Below are 24,616 nucleotides of genomic sequence, written 5' to 3' on the forward strand. Positions count from 1 at the left end.
AATGCCACCTCAGTATTTACCTTTCTTTCTGTCACTTTTTTCCTCTTGGAGTAAGACTGACTGACATTGGCACTAAAATAAAAAAGGTCCTGTGTCTAGTGAAAAGAATTGCTGTTTGGGTACCTTAAAAAGTGCTCAAATTTTATTCTTACAATCCTGTACAAGCCTGGAACACTTGACCCATCACTGATGAAAATCTAAATGTACTGCTTGCTTGCTGTCGAATAAACATTTAGTTTAACAGTTAAACAGTTAGTGGATAAATTAATGTATAGCCCTATTTAAATTGAAATTCCGCCACAGCGCCGTAATGAAGCTCCGTCGTCATGTCGTCTTTGCCATTTTACATTGGACCAAGCAACTCGGCACTGTGCCGACCTGCCGGCTCCACTGTTTACACAGACGGCGTTCCCCCTCTGTTGCTACATCCGATGCCGGCTCAGAGGCGATACTACTTCCTCCCCCACCGTTCCGCCTCCGTGCGTTTTACATAGAAGACGAAACGTAACAGAGGCGTAATAATCCCGCCTTGAACTGGCAGTGTAAAAGGAGTTTATGAGTGCCTTGTTGTTGAACCGTACCGTGGTCTGTGAGGCTGCTAGAGAGAAGTCCTTGTAGGCAGGGGTTCGAGGAGCAAGCAAGCTCCACCTGTTTGATGTCAAGAAAGCAGCGACACATATGAGGAAAACTGGTGAGTAAGACTTTCTTAATTTTGAGTTTTTCAGCTGCTCATGCCTTGATTCAGGATATCAGAAAACTCATGTTTTTCAGCATATATAAGCCACCAAACTGTCATTGTGTGGAGATTAATACTGAAGCTAACTTTTCAAAATTCAGCTTTTAAATTAACAATTATTATCAAGTGCAATTTGAATATCAGGAAAAATCCAGATATGTTTCGACAGGCTGGTTCACAACCCCAACCCTTTAATCTACAGCCACAACCCTGCTGTACTCATTAAAAATAAATAACATGTAATCCCCGATTTAAGAAACAAAGACACATGTGACGTGCACCAATCTCTGGATCAACTCAGTTTTAATTCCACAATATGAATCAAACTCTACAATAACTCTTTTATATCCTTCGAGGAACTCTATCGATATGAAATCAGATTTACACATAAACAAATAAACCAAAATGTTTTTACCCACACTTACTGCCATTCTTTATCTCTCAGTCACATTCATTCACACAAACCAGGCTAATAAATTAGAGGTATCATCTAGCATGCAGACGCACAGTAGTCTAAACAACACAGCTGGCCAACAACACTGAATGAAAACATCACAGCAGGGAGGAGAAACCAGAAAACAATGCGCTTAAATGTGCTTCATTTCACCAAGTCTTGGACATTTATTACAAACTGAAACATGTGAGTTTCCTTTTGTTCTTTGCTTCTGTCAGATTCACGTTAAATTAAGGGAAACAAATAGTTCAGATGATCCTCATTAGACCTCAGATCTCTGCTGATAAGATTGTGCTCTGTAAAAACTGTTGAATATCGTTACGTGATCCAAAGCAAGACCTTCCAAATCTGCAAATTGTAAAAAAAAAAAAAAATTATGTTGCAAGTGGATTTTTGAAAGTTATTATTAATAATCAACCTCTAAAATATTATATTTAATGTTCTAAGTTATCAGCTTTTATTAATCTTTGAATTTCTAGACGAAATGTTTCAGCTCTGTTTCCAGCTGACAACGAGTAATTGAACCTGGTTGCTAAAACTGAAGTCAGATCGTTTAGAAAACTATGACAATTACATGTTTTACTGTCTCCTCTGTTACACAATAACTAATGTTTTCATCATCAATAAATCAGCGGTTTTCTCTGACCAACAGTCCAACACTAAATTCATTTCACAGATATAAGATACATACTGTAAGAGACTAATTTGGCAGTATTTATCAAAGAAAAGCTTTAAAAAATGACTGAACCTTCACTATCCTGTGCAATATAACTTTTTTTTTAGTTACCATGTGCTATAACATTTTTATCTCATTTAAATGTCTCACTTTATCTTGTGCAATAATGTTTTTATTACTTCTTATTTTCACAGTAAATACGACATTACTTTTTCTAAGCTTTATTTGGTCTTATTGTACTAGGCGTCTCTCAGCATTTAACTTTTATACACGTTATATTGTGCATTAAACTATATTTGAGTTATTGTGTATGTCACCTTTTTTGTACTGTAACTTTGGAGCAACCTGGCACAAGAATTTCCTTCGGGATTAATAAAGTTGTTTTCTATTCTTAAAATCTTTTTTACAAGCTGACACCATTTATATTAAATCAATTTTTATTGATATTCTTGTTGATAGATATCAATTTATGACTCTTAAATCTGCACGTGAGACCTAGACACCATGGCATGACATTACTGAAAAACAGACCAGTGGTTCTCAATGCAAGATCAAGAGTCTTTCGGGGGTCCATGAGTCGATACAGCAGAATTATCAAAACAGAAATCATGAACATTTTTAAAGAATAGAACAATAAATGTTGTAGATTGTGTTTGTAGTTTGTACCTTTTTTGTTTTTAGATTGATAACACACAAAATCTTATTCCACTGAGGCTCTGTGGTCTAATGAGGATTTGAAAGGGCTCCATGTCTCTGATGTGGAGAACATAAAGCGTGCAGTACCACTGTGAGCCAGCAGGTGGGGGTAAAAATCTGTCACTTTTATTCTAAACGGACAAAACCAGTTCACTCTTAAAAAAAACACACCTACTGGTTTTCATTCTGATTCTAACCTGACAACAGAGGTCACAACTGTACCCATAATTACAAATAAAATCCTTTTAGTCAAACAAAACCTAAACAAAGACAATTTATCAGTTTGTGATCTCACAAAACACAGCAGATACCACACTCCGAAACTGACATGAAACAGCACGTTTATGTACAAGTTTATACAATTCAGTCAGACTGACATTTCTGTCTCTTGTGTCTCACACTTCGCTCGTGTTGTGGCAGTGACGTTGGTTGTTTGGTAACTAAAAATATTACACTATACACCTAATTTATTTTTTACAACAGATATGTACAATATATACATCAATAAATATATTTCTCTCTCTCTCAATGCCGAGAAAAGGCAGACATGAAGAAGCATGTATGATTCCATTGCGAAGATGGTGGTCCCAGTAGGTGTTCGATCAAATGTTTCAGCACTACTCCTCAGAATATCTGCTTTAATTGTTGGTCAGACTCTTATATAAATATTCAACTTTAAATTCCCAGTTTGTTAATTTTTTCCCTTTTAGGCTCTATCTTTTGGTGCATTGTTCTTCATATCCTCACGATCGTCTACTTTTAAAAAAATTTAGAGCAACATATGAGCACATGGTCCTGCAGATTGTTGTCCGTACTCGCACTCTGGATGTTTAGACACTTTAGTTTATTACTGAGGGTCCAAAGAGGTTTCTGTACTGACTTTATCAGTCCTATTTAACAATCCCTTTGCCATTCAGTTCATATATGGGATGGAGCAGCTTTATGGTACATCCCTGATGTCAGCCCAGTTCCAGTATGTCCAGTTAAAGCAGTACTGACCTCACTGTACATGGAGGGTGGAGCAGTGGTTTTCTGCGGCCAGCAGGGGCAGCATCGACCCACAAATCTCCTCCAAGAGTCCAGGGTTTTCCCTGACCAAATCCAGACCCCTGATGTGATGCCCACCACTAAGCACATGAAGTATTTGAGCATGAAGACAGCGTAGTCCGGGCCTATGCCCAAGCGCTGGCGTTCTGAAAGGCAGGTGCAGGCCAAGGCTCGCTCCCAACCGGGCCGGTAGTGCTGCTCGTAGACCAGGCAGGCCACCACGATGGTAGCAGGAACGGTGTACAGAACCGTAAAGAGGCCAATGCGGATCATCAAGCGCTCAAGTTTGTCCGTCTTGGTGCCACCTTGCTTGATGATGCTCCTGATGCGGAAAAGCGACACAAATCCAGCGAGTAAGAAAAGTGAGCCGGTGAAGAGGTAAACCACAAGAGGTGCGAGAACGAATCCTCTCAGATTCTCCAGACTCTGGTTCCCCACATAGCAAATTCCAGCCACAGGGTCCCCGTCCACAGAGCTGAGAGCCAGGACCACAATGGTCTTGACGCTTGGGATGAGCCAGGCAGCAAGGTGGAAGTACTGAGAGTATCCTGCGATGGCTTCACTGCCCCACTTCATCCCTGCAGCCAGGAACCAGGCGAAGGACAGCACCACCCACCAGATGGAGCTGGCCATACCGAAGAAGTACACCAACAAGAAGACGAGGGTGCAGAGCGCAGGGCCGGTAGTGTCGTAGAGGATGTGCAGTTGGTCGCCTCCAACGCTGCTGCTGGCACCACACGCCACTCTCTCATGACCGGCCACCAGGCGGATGATGTATCCCAAAGAGACGAAGAGGTAGCAGGCAGCCAGGAAGATGATGGGCCTCTCAGGGTACTGGAATCGTTCCATGTCGATGAGGAAGGTGGCAACGGTGGTCAGGGTGGAGATGAAGCACAGTACAGACCAGAGTCCGATCCAGAAGCTGGTGAAGGCGCGTTCGTCAGCTGAGAAGTACGCCTGGTGGCAGGGCTGGGCGCAGTTTGGAAGGGGGCCGGTTTGGATCTGGCCATACAGAGTGTGCGACTCCCTCTTGATGGGGACAAGGGGGTCTCGACAGCGGCACTCCCTGTCACATTGAGGCGGACTGGGAGGTCTGGTTCGGCCTTTTGGGGTGGGCTTGGGGAATAGTGGAGCCAGGGTGGTGGTCTCGCTGCTGTTCTGGTCCATGCAGAGAACGTCGTCGCCCTGCTGAGGCAGCTGTTCGCAGCTCATCCTCTCAGGCCACTCAAAGCCGTACTGACTCATCAGAGGTGAGCAGCCTCTTTTGGCCCGTTCACACACGGAGCGGCAGGGCGGCAGTGGCTTGCGGTAGTCTGGCAGGCAGATGGGGGTGTACATGCTGCACAGGAAGAAGAGCAGGTCTGGGGAGCATCGGATCCGGACCAGAGGCCAGAACTGGTGAACCTCCAGCCCCACCTCCTCCTGAGTGTCGTGGTTGAACTGATTGGGCATGTAGGTCAGGTTGTAGCCGATGCCCCTGCACATGGGCACAGTTATGGGCTCACACACCAGATCCTTGGAGGCTCCTGAAGTGAGATCAGGACACCGGAACAGCAGCAGCAGCAGCAGCACAAGGAGCCGCGGGAACACCGAGCTGCACGGCGCGTGGTTCACCGTGGAAGCCATAAATATCACTTATGAAAAATATGGATTTACAGTCATTAAAATACGAAAAGTAGCGTTGGAAGGGACAGCTGCGTCTTTAATTAGAGTTCATTTCAGAAACGTGACGGATCAGGACCGGAGTTTCATTCTGCCCAAAAAGTAAAAGCCACTTTCAGTCTCTTTATGATTCAAACAAAACAGATTAAACTCCTGTTGGTAAATCCAGTCGGTCCACAAAGGTCCACAGAGCAACAGGTCGAGCCTCTGCTGTCAATCATTCAACCGAACTCGAGCAATCATTACAGAGAAAGTTAATCTCCGGTGGTCACGTTCCAATAAATTTAACGACCCTGTACCATTTTTACCAGCTCTGCGTGTCCCCAAAAGGTCGCCAATGCCAGAAAGAGTCGCACCATGAGACACAAGATCGATGAAAAAAGGAGAAAAAGTTGCGCAGAAAGTTGTAAGGAAACAAAAACCACACTTTAAATGGTCAAAGGGAATAACAGTGTCCCGTTTCAGGGCGATGATCCCGATATGTAAAATCCACCTGAAGTCTCCTCTCGGGTGTTTATTCCTTCAGTTAGGCTGCATTACAAAAAAAACACCTTTAAGACACGTGCAACCTTTTTCTTATAAAGTTTCAGAGGCGTCTTCTCTGCCTCTTCTGCGGGAAAAAATAAAACAGTAATAATCCTTTAGGGTATAAAGTTGTTCCCTGTTATCACATCAGCGCGCGGCTGTAACCTTCACTGAGCCTCAGGACGGAATAAAGTCCGTCTGAAGCTGCAGCACCTCCTCATCACACACAGGGACTGCCGCGTTCAGGGGCGGTCGGAAATGTCAAGATGGGTGCACAGAGAAGATACCCTCCCAAACGAGTGAGTGTGAATACGAAAATCTCGGTAAATAAAAATAGGTGAATCTCTGTAAATACATTTTTATGGGATACATTATTTGATATGTAAGGATACAATCTAAACGTGAACAAATAAATATATCCGATATAAAAGATGGGACATTATTAATATCTGACCAATGTTTTTCTACTGTTTAATTGTGAATTATTGGGTTCTCATAATTAACTACAGGTAGCCTGTGTCAAATGTATTTGTCTTTAATATAAGGCAAAGAAAAAACATGACTTAAATACCATAAAATAAATCAGAAAAATAAAACCACCTGAACAAAATTTAAGCAGTTTTTAGACAGCAAAATTAAAACACGAAACAAATTTTTTTATTATTGATAAATCGAGATTTAATTTCAGATTATTGTTCACTAAATGAAATCCACCTTAAACATCTTATGAATTAAAATGCTACTTGCATTTCAATGCATCACAAATATTCTACTAATAGCCCATATCATACAGGTTGACTGAGTACATTATGCTGCTAAATAACAATTGTGCTTTAAGTCATGTTTTGTATGTAGTTTTTTAAAACTTATATATCTTAAAACTCTATATAAACTCTATATAATCCAGATTGTATCGTTTATAAACACACTTCAGGTTAGAAGACTCCAAACATGTTGAAATATTTATATCTGAACTTATTTTCTTTTTTTCACTTTTATTCTGCAGCTCATTTAATCCTGATTTTCACTTGTGATCGCCTCCCGCTGACAGCACCTGAACGCATCAGAGAGCCGTATTTATGACTTCCTGCATTAGGAGGTCGGAGTTTACCAGGAGCGCTTGAAGGTATCAGATGATGGATGAGGTCTTTCCACACACTGGCACCCCGACCACACACACACACACACACACACACACACACACGTTTTTTTTGCATCTGGTTATCATTAATCCACCTCTGGTTGAATCCCAATGTCCTTTAAGGCAACCTGAATTTAAAAAATAAAATATAAACATTTAAAAAAGGTTAAAAAAAACTTAAAACTTTCATCTTTCAGTAACAAATTTAAATCAACCTTGAAACACGTTAGAAAACTTTCCAAGGTCTCTACTTATTTCATATTTCGTATTAATCGCTTAAGTCCCATTGATCTCGAGATTGCATATTTTTAGAGAGACATGAGTACAGAAGTGTCAGCAATACATAAATTAATCAATTTAACATGTAAAATATCAAATATATAGTATATATCATGTTATACATCTAAACACAAGCAGCTGCAGAAGAACTGCTGTAAATGAAATAAAGTCTAAAGTGAGCAAACGTTCAGATTTAAATCAGGAACTATTTGATTAAATAAATGACCACGGTGATGAATCAGAGAGTTTAAGTGCTCAGATACTGAACACACTTCAGTCAGTAATCCGGTCCTGTTCACCAAACGTTTGGTTGTGTGGAGACCAATCGAGCAGCAGCTGAGATGGGTTCAGACTAAAAGCACTAAAGTGTAAAAACAACTGAATAACGTGATTCATATGACTTTGCTTTCTCTCCTTCTACACAGAAAACACACGAACACACAGCGTCCCTCATGGGACAAAGGTCACAACGCTTTCTTGGGGACAAAGGTCTCACAGGGTGTGTTTGTGTGTGTTTGTGTGTGTGTGCTCAACATATCGGCCGAGACGAGTCTCTCTGCATCTGATTTACCTTCTCTCAGGTTACTCTGATAAATGAAAGCAAATGGAGAGGGAGGAGTTTGTGTGTAAAGCCTGGACGGCATCAATCTCTAGTGTGTACACACACACACACACACACACACACACACACGCACACACTCAGACTCATGTGATTGCTCGTGGTGATTTTCCCAGGTGCCAGCCCTGTTTGACTAAGGCTTAAGCGAGAACACGAGGAGACGTGACCTGCATCCTTTGCTGATCAGGTAACCACAGAGATGCACACACACACGTTTGTACCTCTACACCTGTGAGGGCCCTCACTGACATAATGAATTACCTGCTCTGTTACCTCTTCACCCTAAGAACTAATCCTAGCCCCCCGACAGCCATTTGAAGAGCAGTAAAAAGTCCTCTAAAGTCTCAAAAACGGCCTCATACTTAAAGTCTAAAATCTCCAACTGGTCCTCACAAAGAGAGAAGCTCAACAGCAAACACACAAGGCAAAAAACTCTTTGAATCATTGAACTACCACTAAACGTATGAATAAAATGATTAAGGGCAAAAAATACCACCACAATCTGCTGCCTACATTACCCACAATGCAACCCAGCCACCGACAGCTAAGTTGGAGATTTAGGTGTGCTGTGTGTTCGTCTTTCCTTTGACTCAAGTGACATCACTTTTTAATATACGCAGCAGTACTCTCTCACTGTAGACACAATTTGAAATGTCAAATCCTTTTAAGGTCGTCTTCAAAAGGATATCGAAATTCACCAACTCCACTAGCATTAGCCGTTAGCTGCCTCGCATTTCTCTTCTTAAAGTTGTAATCTCGAAGATCTCAGTTTGGTTCTCTTTGGCGGCACCTTTGGCGATAAACAGTAATTGCAGGAGCACACTTTTGTCCAGACAGTGCTGCATGTGTGACGTCCACGGTTGGCTCCAGTTGTTGATTTTCCTCGCTGACGGTCGCTTTCCTTTTCAGACTGTTTGCTTCATCTGAGCGTCGAGTTTGTTTCTTTTTCTTTGGATTTTCACTTCTTGTTGAAGTTGTATCTGTAGTCATCCATCTTTTCTTTGTTTGTTCAGCCATAGTAGATTACTGTTTACTCACAACACTTGCAGAGAGCGGAAAAGCAGCCGCTTAGCTCCGCCTACCCTCTCTGGCAGACCAACCACTGCTGGGTGATGGAAAACGCGTCACTAACTGGGCGGACACCCAGTCTGTAACACTGCAAATGCAAAGGCTTTCATCAGTGGGCCATAGGCTCAATCACCATTGTGTTACCTCATTCAATAGATAGAGACTTAACACACTGACAATCTTCAAGTTTATTACTTTAACCTTTCTTTTTTTGACTCAATGACATCACTCGAGGCAATTATTAGACTTTACACAACTTTTTTAACATATGTAGCTGTCCTCTCTAACACGTGCTGTAGACACGTCAAACCCTTTTAAGGCTGTCTTCAAAAGGATATCAAATTTCACCGACTCTGCTAGCATTAGCCGTTAGCTGGATTCTTAAGTTGAAGGAAAGTCAATCAGCTTTTGGATTCTTGCACAGTTTTCACTCTTTTTGAATCTTTTCTAACTCTCGTGGTCTTTGGCCAAATGACCAACATCTGTGTCTGCGTCCCGTTACACTTGTTGACTTCCTACTGGCTGTGTTCTGCCTGTAAACCTCGCTTCGTGCTCAGTCTGGACGCACCTTGTTACAACTGATGGAAAGTTAACTCCAATACGTTTTCCAATTGTTCGTGCCTGTTGTGTTTCTCACCCGCCCGGCCCAGCCTCACTTACGTCGACAAACCATGAAGACGAACGTGCAGGGACTTGGAGCTTGTTTGAGTGAGGCGATCTGTCACGCTGAGCAAACATCACGTCTGTTTGTTGTCAGAGTTACGTTTCTGTTCAGACATCAATATTTATTTGTCTGGCTTCATTGGGTCTCTGCAGGTTGTCATGTGACAGTGGAATGGATTAAAACTAGAGAAACCCCCTTTAAACAGCACAGCTCAGTGTGAGTGAATTACATGTATACATGCTGCTCGTAGAACTCTGAAAGCTTCAGTTTGTCAGCACAAAAACTAAACTAGCGTCTGGTTCCGTCCGGAGATGTTGGAGCCTTTTTGAAACGACATCTGTTCCTCTGTGGTTTTCTGTCTCCTCCCTGTCGGCTCATACAGGTGTCTGCACAAAGCCTCTGCCCTGCTGCACACACACTCTCGCACACACACACTTCTCTCAACAAATGTTTAATTGCAGTTAAATTATCTGACATTAATGATTTTTATTTGTAGTTTTTGTTTTGCTTTTACAACAGATGTGCAGCTCTATTAACATCGATGGTAGGCGTCCACAGCTCTGCCCAAATACACTCAGTTCTTACCTGAAACTAGGGCACCATTCTGACTATTGATTTAAAGCCCATCAGCAGGTATGTTTCCGTAATACTTTAACTGAAGATTTCATGTAAAAAAGCATCAATAACTTTCGATTTACTTGTTTGTTAGTGCTGCTGATTTGGTCAGTGACTTCCAAAACACAGACCGTCTTCACAAACGAGCCCCGACTAGAGATAGACCGATATGGTTTTTTCAGGGCCAATACCGATACCGATTATTAGTAGTCAAGGAGGCCGATAACCGATATTTGGAGCCGATATTCATTTGCAGTAAAAGTTAAAATATTGGCGTCAAAACTTTGAATAATACAAACTCCAACACTTAACTTTGTGTAAATGCCTTTAAGCATATGTTTATTAAACAAACAAACAAAAAGCGCAGGGAGTTCCCAGGGTCAGCAGCATCTCTTATAAAGTTAACTGAAAATTTAAATAAATAAATAAATAACTTCCTGAAGTTTTATAAAGTAAATAAAACAAAGTAAAATAAAATTAGCAAAAAACTCTTATTGGCCGTCGGATTAAAAAAATAAAAATAAATAAAAGGCCGATGCCGATATGCGTCAAAATGCCGAATATCGGCCCGGCCGATAATCGGTCTATCCCTAGCCCCGACTATCATGAGGGACCCATCACATCCTGGACACTCCGTGTTCACCGCTCAGAACTACTCGCACAAACAGACTGAGAAACAGCTTCTTCCCCTGAGCTCAATCCATAACCCCCAACAAGTGCAATATTGATCTGACTAACTATTTAACTGTAAAGTAACTTTAAATGTATAAATTCACTTAGGCTGCTGGGCTAGACGGCCCTACTTCAGCTAGTACTGTTAAAACTGTTTCATCTATTTATTCCAACGTAGCACAGCTTTATTTTTATCTGCATACAGCCTCAGGTAAATATATATACTGTGCAGATGCTGCTGCACAAGATTGCTGCTAAAGTTTTGTTGTATTCTTTGATGCTAAGTGCCCATCCTATCCAAATGCAAAAATAAACCAACACACGTCCCCATCGACAAGTGAAAAACAAAAACGTGATCGTTTCATTGGGCTGTGTCGAGATTATTTTGTACTCTGTCACGTCCACTTGTAGCAAGCAGTCAGTTAAAGCCGAGTTAGGCAACTTTGAAACATAACAGCTGGAGGAGGATAGATCTGAAAAGAATCCAGCTGGAGAATTGTCAAAGCCGCTCCCCCCAAACACACGGACATGCAGGAGCCATGCAGGGAAATACAAAGAAGAGAACATGTAACTATTGAAGGCACAGTATGTAAGCTCTGCAGCAAACACAACAACAACAAGAGACACGGCTTAATGACGTCCACTGAGCGTGGGATCATGGGAGTTGTTGTCCACTTTGTTAAACAACAGCCATTGTTGAAAATCAGTCGTGACTCAGGAGAAATCATGGTCCATGTCTTAAAGCTGGGGAAGCTACTTTAGAGGAGCTAGCAAGAGTTAGCTAGATTGTAAAGGATTCCAAACGTGCACCGTGTCCTCGCTGAGAGAGGAGCATAGCAGGTCGTTATCATCGCTAGCTGCTGTGTTCCAATCCACGGGCTGCGGCCTTCGAAGGAGGCGGTCCACGGAGGATGCTCCCTTCGTAGCCTGCGTAGACCGTAAAAGCCGAACTGAAATGAGACGGGTCTGTTCCACCCTTGCGTCACCAAACGCTGCTCCTGTCGCCTAGCAACAGGTAGCTAGTGGGCTAACTAGCTAGCATAACTAACGTTGCGTAAAGATAATTTGTTTCACGGGCCCTTTCGTTTTCTTAAACATGTGTGACACTAGCTATTCGATTGAGTTGAAACCAAAAACTTTTACATTTTGAAGTGTATTCCTCGGCCATTTAAAAGTCCGCCATCTCGTTTGAATTGACGCGCAATGCATCTTGGGATACGATCGGCCGGGGTAACGGAGGACGCATTTGAAGGAGCCTTCGACGCGCTTCTGTGACGCCATCAGCCTTCAAATACGGCCTTCGAAGGCTTCAGTCGCTGGATTGGGACACAGCTTACATTTCTCTACCATCTTTTTGCGACCAGCTTCCTCACTTAACCTTCATTTTCATTTATTTGGATCAAGCTCAGTGCTCGGACAGACTTTTTATAGTCCTGTTGCAGCACAGAGAGCATTTGATTAATTGATTTTTGTCGTGTAAAGAGAATAAATGCTTGTAAGGCTAAATGTTTCCCCTATCTTTTAACTTTTCCATGTGTTGCTTTTAGTCATGTTTACTCAGATTATGTCATTTCCTTTTATTGAGCTATCGATTGAGCAGCATTAGCTAAAATAAACAGTTCACTGACGTTCTTCATCACTCACTCGTGAATCATCTGGTTTCTTCCGGGTTTTCCCGAAAGACGAGCGATGAATTCAACGCTGCACTACCCTGAATAAAAGGACAGATGTTTGTACATAACTTAAGACATCAGGACATTTTACTGCTGATATGTTGCATGTCAAACCTTTAATGACCAAACAAATCTAGGATCTTATGAATTCCTTAAATACTCAGAAATCTGTACAGGGTTTGGTTGGCAGCTAGTCGAACATTTTTTAGGAGATTGTGATTCAGCTCGGGGAATTTGGATTCAGTGATTTCTTTAAATCCTTGTAAGAAGTTTTTTTTAACAAAGATTTGAGCAGAAAAAAGAAACAGTGGATGTTCCCTTTAACAGTGACAAAAGCACAGAAACAATCTGCTCAGCTCAAACCTGCTGAAAGCTTTGACGTGGCCAAAGGAGCCTCTGAACAACCAGGTCACTGGGAACACTGGGGCCCTGCCAGCTTTTGTGTAGCAGCTCGCTAAATGTCAGAGGGGGGGCACCCTGTGTGTGTGTGTGTGTCAGAGCCATGCACCCTCCTCATGTTGGGAGCGCAGAGGCCCGGTGCTTCCCTCCTCTGTGACCGTTGTCCTCCTCCCCCCTCCTCCCGTCTTTCTCTCTCCTCCGTCCCCGTTTTCTCCTTAAACTGTCTTTTGTTTTCATTTTCGTTGGCATTTCTGCTCCGTCGTTGTTCGAGTCCTAAATGAGTCTTGACTGGCCCGCGGGCCATTGGAGAAGCACAAAGGACTTCGTTCTACTCGCTACAGTTGATCCATTGTGGGCGTCCCACAATGCACTAATTGGCGATGACAATTAAGCGCGGTCGACACTCAGCTTCAATTTGCCCGCTGCTCGACATACATCACAGGCAAACGATTCAGCCCCGGAGCTCGCTGCTGCTCTCACACAATATGCAGATTCACTCAGGCAGGTTTACATGCACCTTTAATTCACACGTTACTCCGCGCTCAGTTTGAGGCCTGACACAGGCTGCTAACCGACACGTTGTGGTTTGTCGTCTCAGCAAAAGTTTGTGAACTCGTCTGGAAGTTCATCTTGACCTCGGAGCAAGCCGTTGGCACAAAACAGTCTCACCACAAGGGCCTTTTAGTGGCTCTTCTGGAGCCTCAGTCATGTCACACAATCTGTGTTTTTATATGATTGTGTTGAATTGAATGTTTAGATTTACATTTGTTGGCTAGCTGAAAAGTCATTAGATTGCTCAAAAAATTCAAACCTTGAATTCCATGACAATTACAAAAAGCGTCTTCTCTGAAGGAAGGTCACGGGATTTAAAAAGTGCTCGAAGCAGTAGAAGAAGTAACAACAATTTAAAATCCTCAATGATAAGAAAGTCCTGCGCTCAAAACTCCAAAAAGTAGTCATTAACTCAAGTCTCTTTTACACTGCACTGCACCGGTGTTGTCCGGGTGGGCTGCATGTGTGAACACAAATTTTTCACCCCGACTTCATGCAGACTTTTTCCTGCCAGTCTCCGAGTAAAATGTCCGCAAACAGTCGGGGTGAGCCGACGTGTGATCGCAGCAAGTAATAGGAACATTCACTGTGAGCGAGGCGATGGTGCTTATATCATGTGACCGGTGCAACACCACAAGACTGACGCATAACAGGATGATTAGAAACATCCGAGGTTGAAGAAGTAGGAGCATTCTCGTCTTTGATAGACCGTATATAACACATAGATCATTCCTCTCGGCTGCATAGGTTTTAACGGCACCTGGCGCTAAAGCTTTCTTCTTCTTTTGTTATTTAATGGCAGTTAGCAGGCAGCTTTCACCCATCACAGTGGTCGTACCTCATTAGAACCACGCGGCGGTAAAAACGACGACGACGAAAGATGAGATAATACTAGCATGAACTTTATAAAATTAATGACTTCGAATATTCGAAATTTATGACCCATCCCTAGTCGTGTACGACCAAAGACTACTTCCTGCCTCATGAGACCCCGCCCCCGTCCGACAGGGACAGTGTCAGGGGCAGATTGTCTGGAAGTTGTCAGGAGTGTGTGTGTGAAAGGGGCTGAAATGTACTTAAAGTATCAGATGTTCACTCATACCTTTGCAGAGATGTGTCCAAAAACTGCTAACAGCTTCTAGTGTAGCTAGCACTGTTAGCTCACCAATGCAGGACAGCACTATTCAGAGTTTTAATCATAACTTTTAAACTACCTGCTCAGAGGGATAGAAAAGAGACATTTCTCCACACAGGACTCAAACACTGTAACTATTAAGAAGATGGTCTTTATTGGCATCAGTGGCGAGCAGACAAACAAACAAACCAGACAACAAAATGTTCAGAAAATAAACTCCCTGTACTTGCATAAAAGTTTGGCAGCAATCAAAACAAATAATGATAAAAAAATTACTTAAAAAGTGCAAAACAGAGAAGAAGTTCAGTCCAGTTCCTCTGCTTAAATACTGTACAATATATTCTTCAAGTAAAACATACTGCGAGGAACGTGATGTGCCTGCGACATAAAGAACATTTTCAGGAACAGAAACGCACTCGAGCTCACTTTCAGTCATCGAATGGCCTGAAGAGTTACATTAAAAGAATTTGGTGACAGAACAAAGCACAGAGGTTAAACTAAAGTTCATATTATGCTTCCAAAACAAGAAAAAACTGTAGGAAAGGCAGAAAACATAAAACAAATTTAACACAAAGCTGCTCTTCCAATTTGTACGAGTGAAAATAATACTGCAAAACAAGCGAATAAATTAACACAACTTTTAAAGTGATCGGATGCACACGCTACATAGAGGCGAACTACAGCTCCCAGCAGGCATTTGGGGATCATCTTAAAATATTTATTACATTTACGTCCCAAAATTAGTATTTAATGCTAAAAAATAGGGCTGAAAAATGAATCAAAAATGAGAGAGTAGAGTATCTAGCTTCCGTATCGTGACGTATTTCCGAGTGAAACAGGACGTGCAGGCGGGACATATCATTAGAGGGATTTGATTTGATCGTTGAGAAGTGGGCGTAGACAGACGTTCTCCACAGCGCAGTAGCTAGCTAACTGAGCGAGCGTTCTTGGTGCTCTGGGACTAAATGTTGCAGATTGATTGGTTGAAATTGTTTGGCGCTAACTTACGTAAGCACATGTGAAATTTAGTTTTACCGGAAGAAAAAATTATCGGATTTTGATATAAGAATACGATATTTTTTGGCCTATATTGTCAAATAGATGCACAATATTACCGGACGTGATCTAAAAGGATTAAAATGACATTTTTCATTTCACCTCGACTTTAAAGGTGTCAAATTATGTTTAAATTTTTAGATATTGTGCTGCAGAGATGTTCTGGCCTACACATCGTACACAGACTGAAGTATCAAAAATCACATCATAATCACTTAAATATGTTTTTTAATGAAAATGGCAATTATGATGTTAAAATTATCATTCATTTTAATATCACAAATCTTATGGAAATAGCAAAATAAGTCAAAATAATCCTAATTAGATAATTTTTCAGAAATAAACAAAAAGTTAGAGCAGTAGGGGCTCTTCATCCGAAACAGTTTATGTTCAGTTTTATTCAATTTTAACCAAATTATTACTGACAGACCAGGCAAAAAAAAAAAATTATATCTATATATGCCTATAATAATTTTTTTTTTAAAGTTCCAATGTTATAGTGTCAACAACATTTCGAAAACATTTCTGATTTATCTATTGGAAACTTATTCTGAACATACACAGATATACAGTATAGATGGATATATTTAAACATTTAACATCCCTGAAACATATTTTAAATAGTTTTTGCTCGTTTAAAGTCTTGTTTCATAAACTTAAATCAAGTGTTTGAGTTCTTCATTCAAACTTCAATCTATTAGATTCAATCTAATTTTGGGAAAAGGTTTGATCCAGTTTGAGGTTTGGTTATTTCTTTCTCTGTCCGGTAAAATAAGATCCCTGAAACCTGCCGGGCTCTGCAGCACAGAAATAAACTGCATGATTTAACAAAAACAAACCCTCACTAAATAAATACAAAAACTTCACACAGACAAAAAAAACACATCAAAAAATTCTACACTTCTTCTATGCAGCAGGCACACTCAGTCAGCAATAAATAAAATATAAACTGACACATCAGTGCATTTTTTCCCATCACATTTTAAACAACACTGAGTTATCTAGATTCTATTCTAGATAGTCTTAAGTTTCCTACATGCTTCATAAACATGAATAACTGCTCTGCTTTCCACAAAAATACATATTCCCTAATAAACCCGTTTTTTTTAACAGCTTATTCCCTTCTATGTTAACATGTTTTTATGGCTCAAACAAGCTGAGAACAAGATGAAGAGATGACAGATGAGCGAAGAATTAACACTGAAATGAAGTTAAAATCAGTCCAACTGCACCGAGAGAAGAAAACAAGCAGCAGCTACATTTCAGTCCAGGAATTACAAATTCTGTCATATTGAACTTTAACCTTAAAGCTGCTCTCAATGACTTTGTTATGATGCCAAAAAAATCAATACAAACTTTTCTCTGAGCTTGTCATTGACATTATACAACAGAGTGTTAGGGCCACGTTAAAGAGAAAAATCTGAGATGAGAATAAAGTCGTAATAGTTAGCCTAAAGGTTATTATGAAGGGGAATGTCAGAAGAGCAGCCAGCAGCCTGCACTACAATGACTAAAAGCACAAGTCATTTTCTAATAACATCACAAAGTGGTGCTGATGTGTCAAATAAGTATTTCATATTTGTGAAACTTATTCTAAAGTATTGTCATATAAAGCTGTCTAATGAGCTTGAGCTTTAATAGGCAGGAGATCTCACATGTTCTCGTGAGGTACATGTATGCTATGCTTCCATGCTATCGGGTGCATTTAATAAATATAGCTCCGGCTAAAGTTATCTTAAGCCTCCTGTGCAATCATTTACAAGTATAACTTCACAGGATGCTCACTGTGAAGTCGCACGTTCCTCATTTCAGCGCAGGTGGCTGACTTTGTTCTTGAAAAATGTTCTATTCCTGAAAAATTACCACTTTATTCTTGTAAAATTATGACTATTTTTGTAACATTATGACTTTATCCTCATTTAACGATTTTTTTTCGTAATATTATGACTTTCTTCTTGTAATATTACAACTTTTTTTCTCATATTACAACTTTTTTCTTGTAATATTACAACTTTTTTTTCTCATATTACGACTTTATTCTCATAATTTAACCACTTTTTTCTTGTAATATTACAACTTTTTTTCTCGTAATATTACGACTTTCTTATTGTAATATTACAACTTCTTCCTTGTAATATTACAACTTTTTTTCTCATATTACGACTTTTTTCTCATATTACTTTTTTTCTCGTAATATCACGACTTTCTTCTTGTAATATTACGACTTTATTCTCATAATTTAACCACTTTTTTTCTTGTAATATTACAACTTTTTTTCTCGTAATATTACGACTTTCTTCTTGTAATATTACAACTTTTTTTCTCATATTACTACTTTTTTCTCATAATATTACAACTTTTTTTCTCGTAATATTACGACTTTCTTCTTGTAATATTACGACTTTATTCTCATAATTTAACCACTTTTTTCTTGTAATTTACAACTTTTTTTCTCGTAATATTACGACTTTCTTCTTATAATATTACAACTTTTTTTCTCATATTACTACTTTTTTTCTCATAATATTACAACTTTTTTTCTCGCAATATTACGACTTTCTTATTGTAATATTACAACTTCTTCCTTGTAATATTACAACTTTTTTTCTCATATTACGACTTTTTTCTCATATTACTTTTTTTCTCGTAATATCACGACTTTCTTCTTGTAATATTACGACTTTATTCTCATAATTTAACCACTTTTTTTCTTGTAATATTACAACTTTTTTTCTCGTAATATTACGACTTTCTTCTTGTAATATTACAACTTTTTTTCTCATATTACTACTTTTTTCTCATAATATTACAACTTTTTTTCTCGTAATATTACGACTTTCTTCTTGTAATATTACGACTTTATTCTCATAATTTAACCACTTTTTTCTTGTAATTTACAACTTTTTTTCTCGTAATATTACGACTTTCTTCTTATAATATTACAACTTTTTTTCTCATATTACTACTTTTTTTCTCATAATATTACAACTTTTTTTCTCGCAATATTACGACTTTCTTCTTGTAATATTACGACTTTATTCTCATAATTTAACCACTTTTTTCTTGTAATATTACAACTTTTTTTCTCGTAATATTACGACTTTCTTCTTATAATATTACAACTTTTTTTCTCATATTACTACTTTTTTTCTCATAATATTACTACTTTTTTTCTCGTAATATTACGACTTTCTTCTCTTTTTTTCCCGACTTTATTCTCATTTGAGAATCTGATGTGGCCCTAAAGCTCCGTCGACGTTAGCTTAAAGTAAACAACGCTGTAACAAAATCAGGGAGCTTTAAATAACCAATAGAGGCAGCTTGTACTTTCTTTCATTCACAAAAAGTTTAAATTCTGACTGGATCAACTCTGAGTTGTGTTTGTAGAAACAATACAAAGTTGTTCAAAACTATGAAAATCAACTTTTTAGGATTCGAATCATAAATGTTTTACATCATCATCAATCCAAAAATTTGAAAAAAATCTGAAAAGTGCTGTTTTATCTGGTTGATTTTATATTGTTATACTCTGGACACTGATGTAACAGCTACAGACCCACGTGGTGCAGCGGTTTTGTAAGGAAAATGTCGACTAAAGTGTTTCCCGACCTTTACACATGAAAGCAGGTGGTAATAAAGGCCATCTAGGTTGCATAGAAATACTAAAAGCTAAAGCTGCTATCATGTCTGATAGATTCTGCATGAATAAAGCACAACAGGAAGTAGAATCACAGAGGAAGAGAGGAGGGTAAAGGCAACAATGAAAGAATAAGTTACAGTATATTATTGCCTGTTATTTTACAGTTCGAGTGATGGAGGAGAATGTGCTCGGACAGACTGACAGAGTCCCTTTGAATTAAAGTTTAAACATGATAACATGAGTGAAATCAGTTACACATTATCTTTCACTCCACATCTATAAGTTACGGTTTAAGGAGAAGGTGAATGAGATCAGGATGGAGGGGTTTCTACACTTCAATCAGAGCATAAATTATTGTTATTTGGTAAAACAGCCCAATATAATAGTTCCATTTTCATCCCGAGTGAACACAAAGTGTGATCAAATAGTCCCTCATCAAGACCTGAATATGACTGTAAAACGTTTTCTAGTTATTTTGCTTCTTCACAAACAAAAGCAGCTGTGTTAGTTTAGATTATAAAGTTGGATTTCAGTGGCGAAACACTGACGAGGTTTGAAACTTCAAGTATAATCAACTTTCCTGTTGTAGATTTATACGTTCCAAACACCCATATTCCCTCCAAAAACACTACTAAATACGTATCTGTTGGAGTCCTTTCAAGCTTGTACGTCACAGGTCGGTTGTGGGTCTGAGCGGATTGTAAATAAACTTTGAGAGTGATGCTGAGGGATGATAATGTATGAAAAAGGGGACAGGCTTTAGATGTAGACTTTACTGTTCATTACTGGGGCTTCATCTACTGATTAATGTCATTATTGTTACATTTCCCTGATGAAAAGATGAACCACTTGATCTCTAAAACTCAAGAGAACAGTAAAAAATGCCCAGCACAATTTTCTCAAATGTTTTAGGTAGTGGTCGTGCCTCAGCAGTCTCTGTTGGATAAATGAAGTGGATATATTCTAGACTTTTTAAATACAAATTTCAGGTTATGTCAAGTCAAGTCCCAAGTCAGGTCACTTTTTTTCCACCCAAGATCCAGCACTCTTACCTGTAGTATTCAGCTTTATAAAGAGAAAAGACAAGGTGTTAGCAGCTCGTCTAATAATTATATTATTGGCCAGTTTATATAACCTGTTCAAAAAGTATGACAATGAATTGTATCTGTATTATCTTGGCACAGACGCAGCCATGACGATGGTCTGGTCTGAGACCGTATTGAGTAGTAACAAGTACGACTGATGAGAGTTCTATTTGGGGGCTTTGATGTTGCGTGTTGCCATAGCGAGGAGTTTGACTGACAGCCGGTCCTCCAATCATGCCAACCACATACCGAGGAGCTTTTTGAGTCGTCCAATCATGACTCCCAGTTTGCGCTGCGTACATACTTGATAGTTAGACAGAAACTTGATAATTTTATCTTTTTATATTTAACAGCTAACATTCAAGTTATGAACACACGCAAGTCATCCGAGTCATCATGCCTCAAGTCATTTATTTTTAGTCAAGTCGCAAGTCATCAAAACAGTGACTCAAATCGTCATCAAGTCACCAAGTCTCAAGTCCAGATCTCTGCCCGTGTGTAACATAAGGAGAAAGTGTATTTGCCATAAAATACCCAAATCCTGACTGCTGAGGGCTTCTATCAATCATCATTTCCTTTCACTGAAGGTTTACACGATCTAAATTAAGTTAGAAAGGGGTGTTTTAATGGATGAACAGGAGGCAAGATAAAACCTTGTTCATAAAGGTTTGTGATTCTTAAACTTGAACACACTGTATGGTATTGTAACTGACCTGACTCCAGGTTCATTAGAACAGCTGCTGTTATCTGTAAAGAAGGAAACTACAAACATTTTACAGCCACCTTTTAATGCTACAGGTTTTTTAAGCTTCAAGATTCATCAGTTTTTTACTCAATTTAGTCTGTAAACAAAAACAAAAACACCCGTCACACGTTCCAAGACACTGAGGAGACTTTTTTTAGTCGCTTATTTTGTTTGACCAACAGTACCTTCACGTTTTAGAAGCTGAAACGAGAGAATATTTTTTTTAGCTTGATCCTGACGTCAGTGCAAAACGTATCGCCTATACGGTTGAATTTTGCAGGTATTTATCTGTAAATTGACGTTTCACCCCTAAACTTTGAAACCAGTGAAGGTAACGATGAGGTAAAGGGATGAAGATGGAGGAGGACAGATTTGACGTGTGATGTGTGACTACAAAATACATGTATTTCAGTCTGTAAAGCCTTGTGCAGCAGTTTTTCAGTTGGTTTTCTCCCTGCTCTTTACAGTAGGACAAAGGTGTGTGTGTGCTAGCAGGTACACACACATAAACACAAACCTGACAAAACGCCAGACGCTCTGAGCTCGTCAATTTGTCCTAGAGACGCAAGAAGCAGAAATCAGGCACTTTTGTCCAGCGTCACGGCCTGAAAGCGTGTGTGTGTTTCTCAGGTGTCTTGGTAGGGCAGGTGGAAGCAGCCGGGGCTGTCGTCGTCAGGTGACCAGAAGGAGGACGGCCTCTTGTGGTGGAGTTCTCGGCGGACGCAGCGAGGACACGGCTGAGCTTTCTGTCGACACTCGGTGTGGAACACGGCGCCGCAGCCGTCACACCTGAAATCAAAGAGAAACACGTTTGTCAGCAACTTTATTTATACTGAACAAAAATATAAATAAAACACTTTTCATGAGCGGAGAAAAAAGGCTTTTATCTCAAATTCTGTGCACAGATTTGTTCATCCATCATAGCCACGACGTCTTCTTTGCAAGATAATTCTTCCACCTGAAACCAACTAAACCTGCACATTTCAGAGTGGCCTTTTATTGTAACCAGCTCGAGGAACACCTGTGTAATAATCCTGCTGTTTGATCAGCCACATCTTTCAGGTGGACGTATCGTGACGGCAAAGAAGTGCTCGCTGAAACAGATTTGTGAGCATATTTAAAGCTAAGTAAGTCTTTTGCATGAGTAGAAAAAGTCTTCAAACATTATTTAAACTCGTGAAAAATGGAAACAAAAACTTCAGTGCTGAGTTTATATGTGCGTTCAGAATAAGACCATCAACATGTGACAGTTCCACATTACACCAATGTTTATTTCTTCAGTGTAAACTATATCAACCTTTGTGTTTTCAAATAAAGCCACTGACAAAAAATAATGTGAAAACTTAACGATTCTAGGGCAGCGTATCAGGGCCACTACAAAGAGAAAAAAAAAAGGTGGAGCCGGAGGAGAAGAGGAATAGTGCGAGAAAAAACTCCAAGAATTTTTTTTAAAATAAGGTGCTTAATTTGTGAGATTACAAAGTCCCAAATTTGCGAGACTAAACTCGCAAATTTACGAGATTACAAAGTCACAAATTTGCGGGAATAAAATTGCAAATTTACGAGATTGTGAAGTCACAAATTTGCGAGAATAAACTGGTAAATTTACGAGATTACGAATTCACAAATTTGCGAGAATAAACTGGTAAATTTACGAGATTACGAATTCACAAATTTGCGAGAATAAACTGGTAAATTTACGAGATTACGAAGTCACAAACTTGCGAGAATAAATTGGCTAATTTAAGAGATTATGAAGTCACAAATTTGCACTCGAGGATCAAAAAGGTTCGTATAAACACTATTTTCCATTTTTTTTCTAGCAAGTTTCTGATTATAATCTCAGAAATTAGCTTGTTTATTCTTGCAAATTTGTCACTATTTTCTTGAAAATTTGCGACTTTGTGCAGTTTTTTCTTGTAATATTACTCTTCTCCTCAGCTCAAGGTGTCAAACCTGCCATCAATGCATCAAAAACTGTAGCCTGTATACGGAGCATTAAATATGTATTTAACACTCATCCCTGCATGATTTATGTCGTCCATAATAACTGGAATTATCTATTAGGTATGTTGGGCTGTTATTGCTCATTTCCTGTTTCATCATCATCTGAGTAACAAAGTCAACAGCTTCAGCCCAGTTCCAGTAAGTCAAACATACAGCTGTTATCAGGTAACACTTAACACTTACTTTGCAAGTCAACAGAGAAGGTGTGTCCGTGTGTGTGTGTGTGTGTGTGTGTGCGTGTGTGTGTGTGACAGTGATTGCGCAGCCAGACGCAAACATCAATCCAGCTCCTGGCTCAGGCAGTGACATGACTGCCCTGTTTATGATACAGTGTCAGTTTATGATCTTTCACCCGTGAGTTTCACTATGATGAGTTATTACAGAGTTCATTCAGCGTATCTGGCTCCAGAGACGTATAAAAGTACATTATGTTCTTCATACAGGTGCTTGGCTCTTAGGTACCCTCAGGAAAAGGAACAAAGGGTTCTTAATACAACTCAATGCTTTCTGAAGAAGCTCTCCAGAAGCTTCTGCAGAACAGGATTTCTCAAGGTAGACTCAACATGGAAGAACGTTTTACAGGCGGCAAAGAGAATCTAAGCCTTTAATTAAAAAAACGCTCAACCAAAGTCTGAGCTGCCACTTAAACATAAACGTTACGTTGCAAGCTAGCTAAAGCTAAACTCTTAACAGTTGGTCGGATGGCTTTTAGGGTCAAATAAGAACACTAGCACAGACTTACTTCCAATGATTTAAGTTCAATCTGTATCTATAAAGCTACGTTCACTAAAAGCCTTGAAAATGCTTTATTTTTAAGTTTTGTAAACGAGTGGTTGTTAAATTTCTGATCAGAATCATCCTGGCATCATGTTTATTTGCAGTCTCCTGGTGTCTCACACCAGACCAGAGCAGACCGGAGCTAGACTGCTAGCCTCCTCGGGCTCCTTGGTGTTTGAATTTTACCTTTAAGAAGCGGTTTGAACTCTTTTAAAGCACAGTGAGTTTAGTAAGTGTGTTAGGGCCTGTGTCTACTAACAGCGTTGTTTTTTGCGAGCCAGCTCCCACAACCTCAATTTCAGAGCGAGTTACGAAAAGTTGTCTGGCAGCACTTCCACTTCCCTCGGTTGTGATCGTTAAGGGCCCGATCAGACAGAACGCATTTTGCAGGCTGTAAAACGTGAGGCACACCGCACTGCCTTTTTTGTGGAAGTGAACACCCGATCAGACAGAGCGCGTTTTAGCAGCTGGGGGCGGCTTTTTTTTCCTACTGTTGTTAAGGCAACAACCGAATCATTAGCTGTCATTAACCTCACCGTTACATTGTAAACTGACAGAAGGCTCGCCTCTCCTTTCATCCGATTGGACAATGAGAAAAAACGTCCATGACGTCGGGCGCTTTTCTGCTTTGAGTCGAAGTTTTTTCAACTCGAGGCGCTCGGAGCGTTCCCTCAAAAAAGCAAGGCGCACAGA

At 39.8% G+C, this 24,616-nt stretch overlaps 2 protein-coding genes across 2 annotated transcripts in view; both read right to left on the reverse strand.

Moving 5' to 3' along the window:
• Positions 1 to 2,991: 2,991 nt before the first annotated feature.
• fzd5 (frizzled class receptor 5) lies at positions 2,992 to 5,169 on the reverse strand. Its single transcript, XM_069662886.1, has one exon. The coding sequence runs from the start codon at positions 5,092 to 5,094 to the stop codon at positions 3,481 to 3,483; it is 1,614 nt and encodes a 537-aa protein (XP_069518987.1). The 5' UTR covers positions 5,095 to 5,169; the 3' UTR covers positions 2,992 to 3,480.
• A 9,598-nt stretch (positions 5,170 to 14,767) lies between these two features.
• The window catches only part of plekhm3 (pleckstrin homology domain containing, family M, member 3), a 47,113-nt gene continuing 37,264 nt past the window's right edge, over positions 14,768 to 24,616 (reverse strand). The window contains exon 7 of the mRNA XM_069663431.1: positions 14,768 to 21,928. Within this exon, the coding sequence (XP_069519532.1) occupies positions 21,766 to 21,928 (163 nt within the window). The 3' untranslated portion in view covers positions 14,768 to 21,765. The remainder of the gene's footprint in view (positions 21,929 to 24,616) is intronic.

Source organism: Semicossyphus pulcher, unplaced genomic scaffold (genome assembly GCF_022749685.1).
Source record: "Semicossyphus pulcher isolate SPU_LCO1_2020_fin unplaced genomic scaffold, fSemPul1.0.p SCAF_15, whole genome shotgun sequence".
Taxonomy (NCBI): Eukaryota; Metazoa; Chordata; class Actinopteri; order Labriformes; family Labridae; genus Semicossyphus; species Semicossyphus pulcher.

What these genes read in the sequence shown, in the direction of transcription:
- fzd5 (XM_069662886.1), bottom strand. Translation starts at nt 5,094, where the DNA reads ATGTGCAGGGGCATCGGCTACAACCTGACCTACATGCCCAATCAGTTC.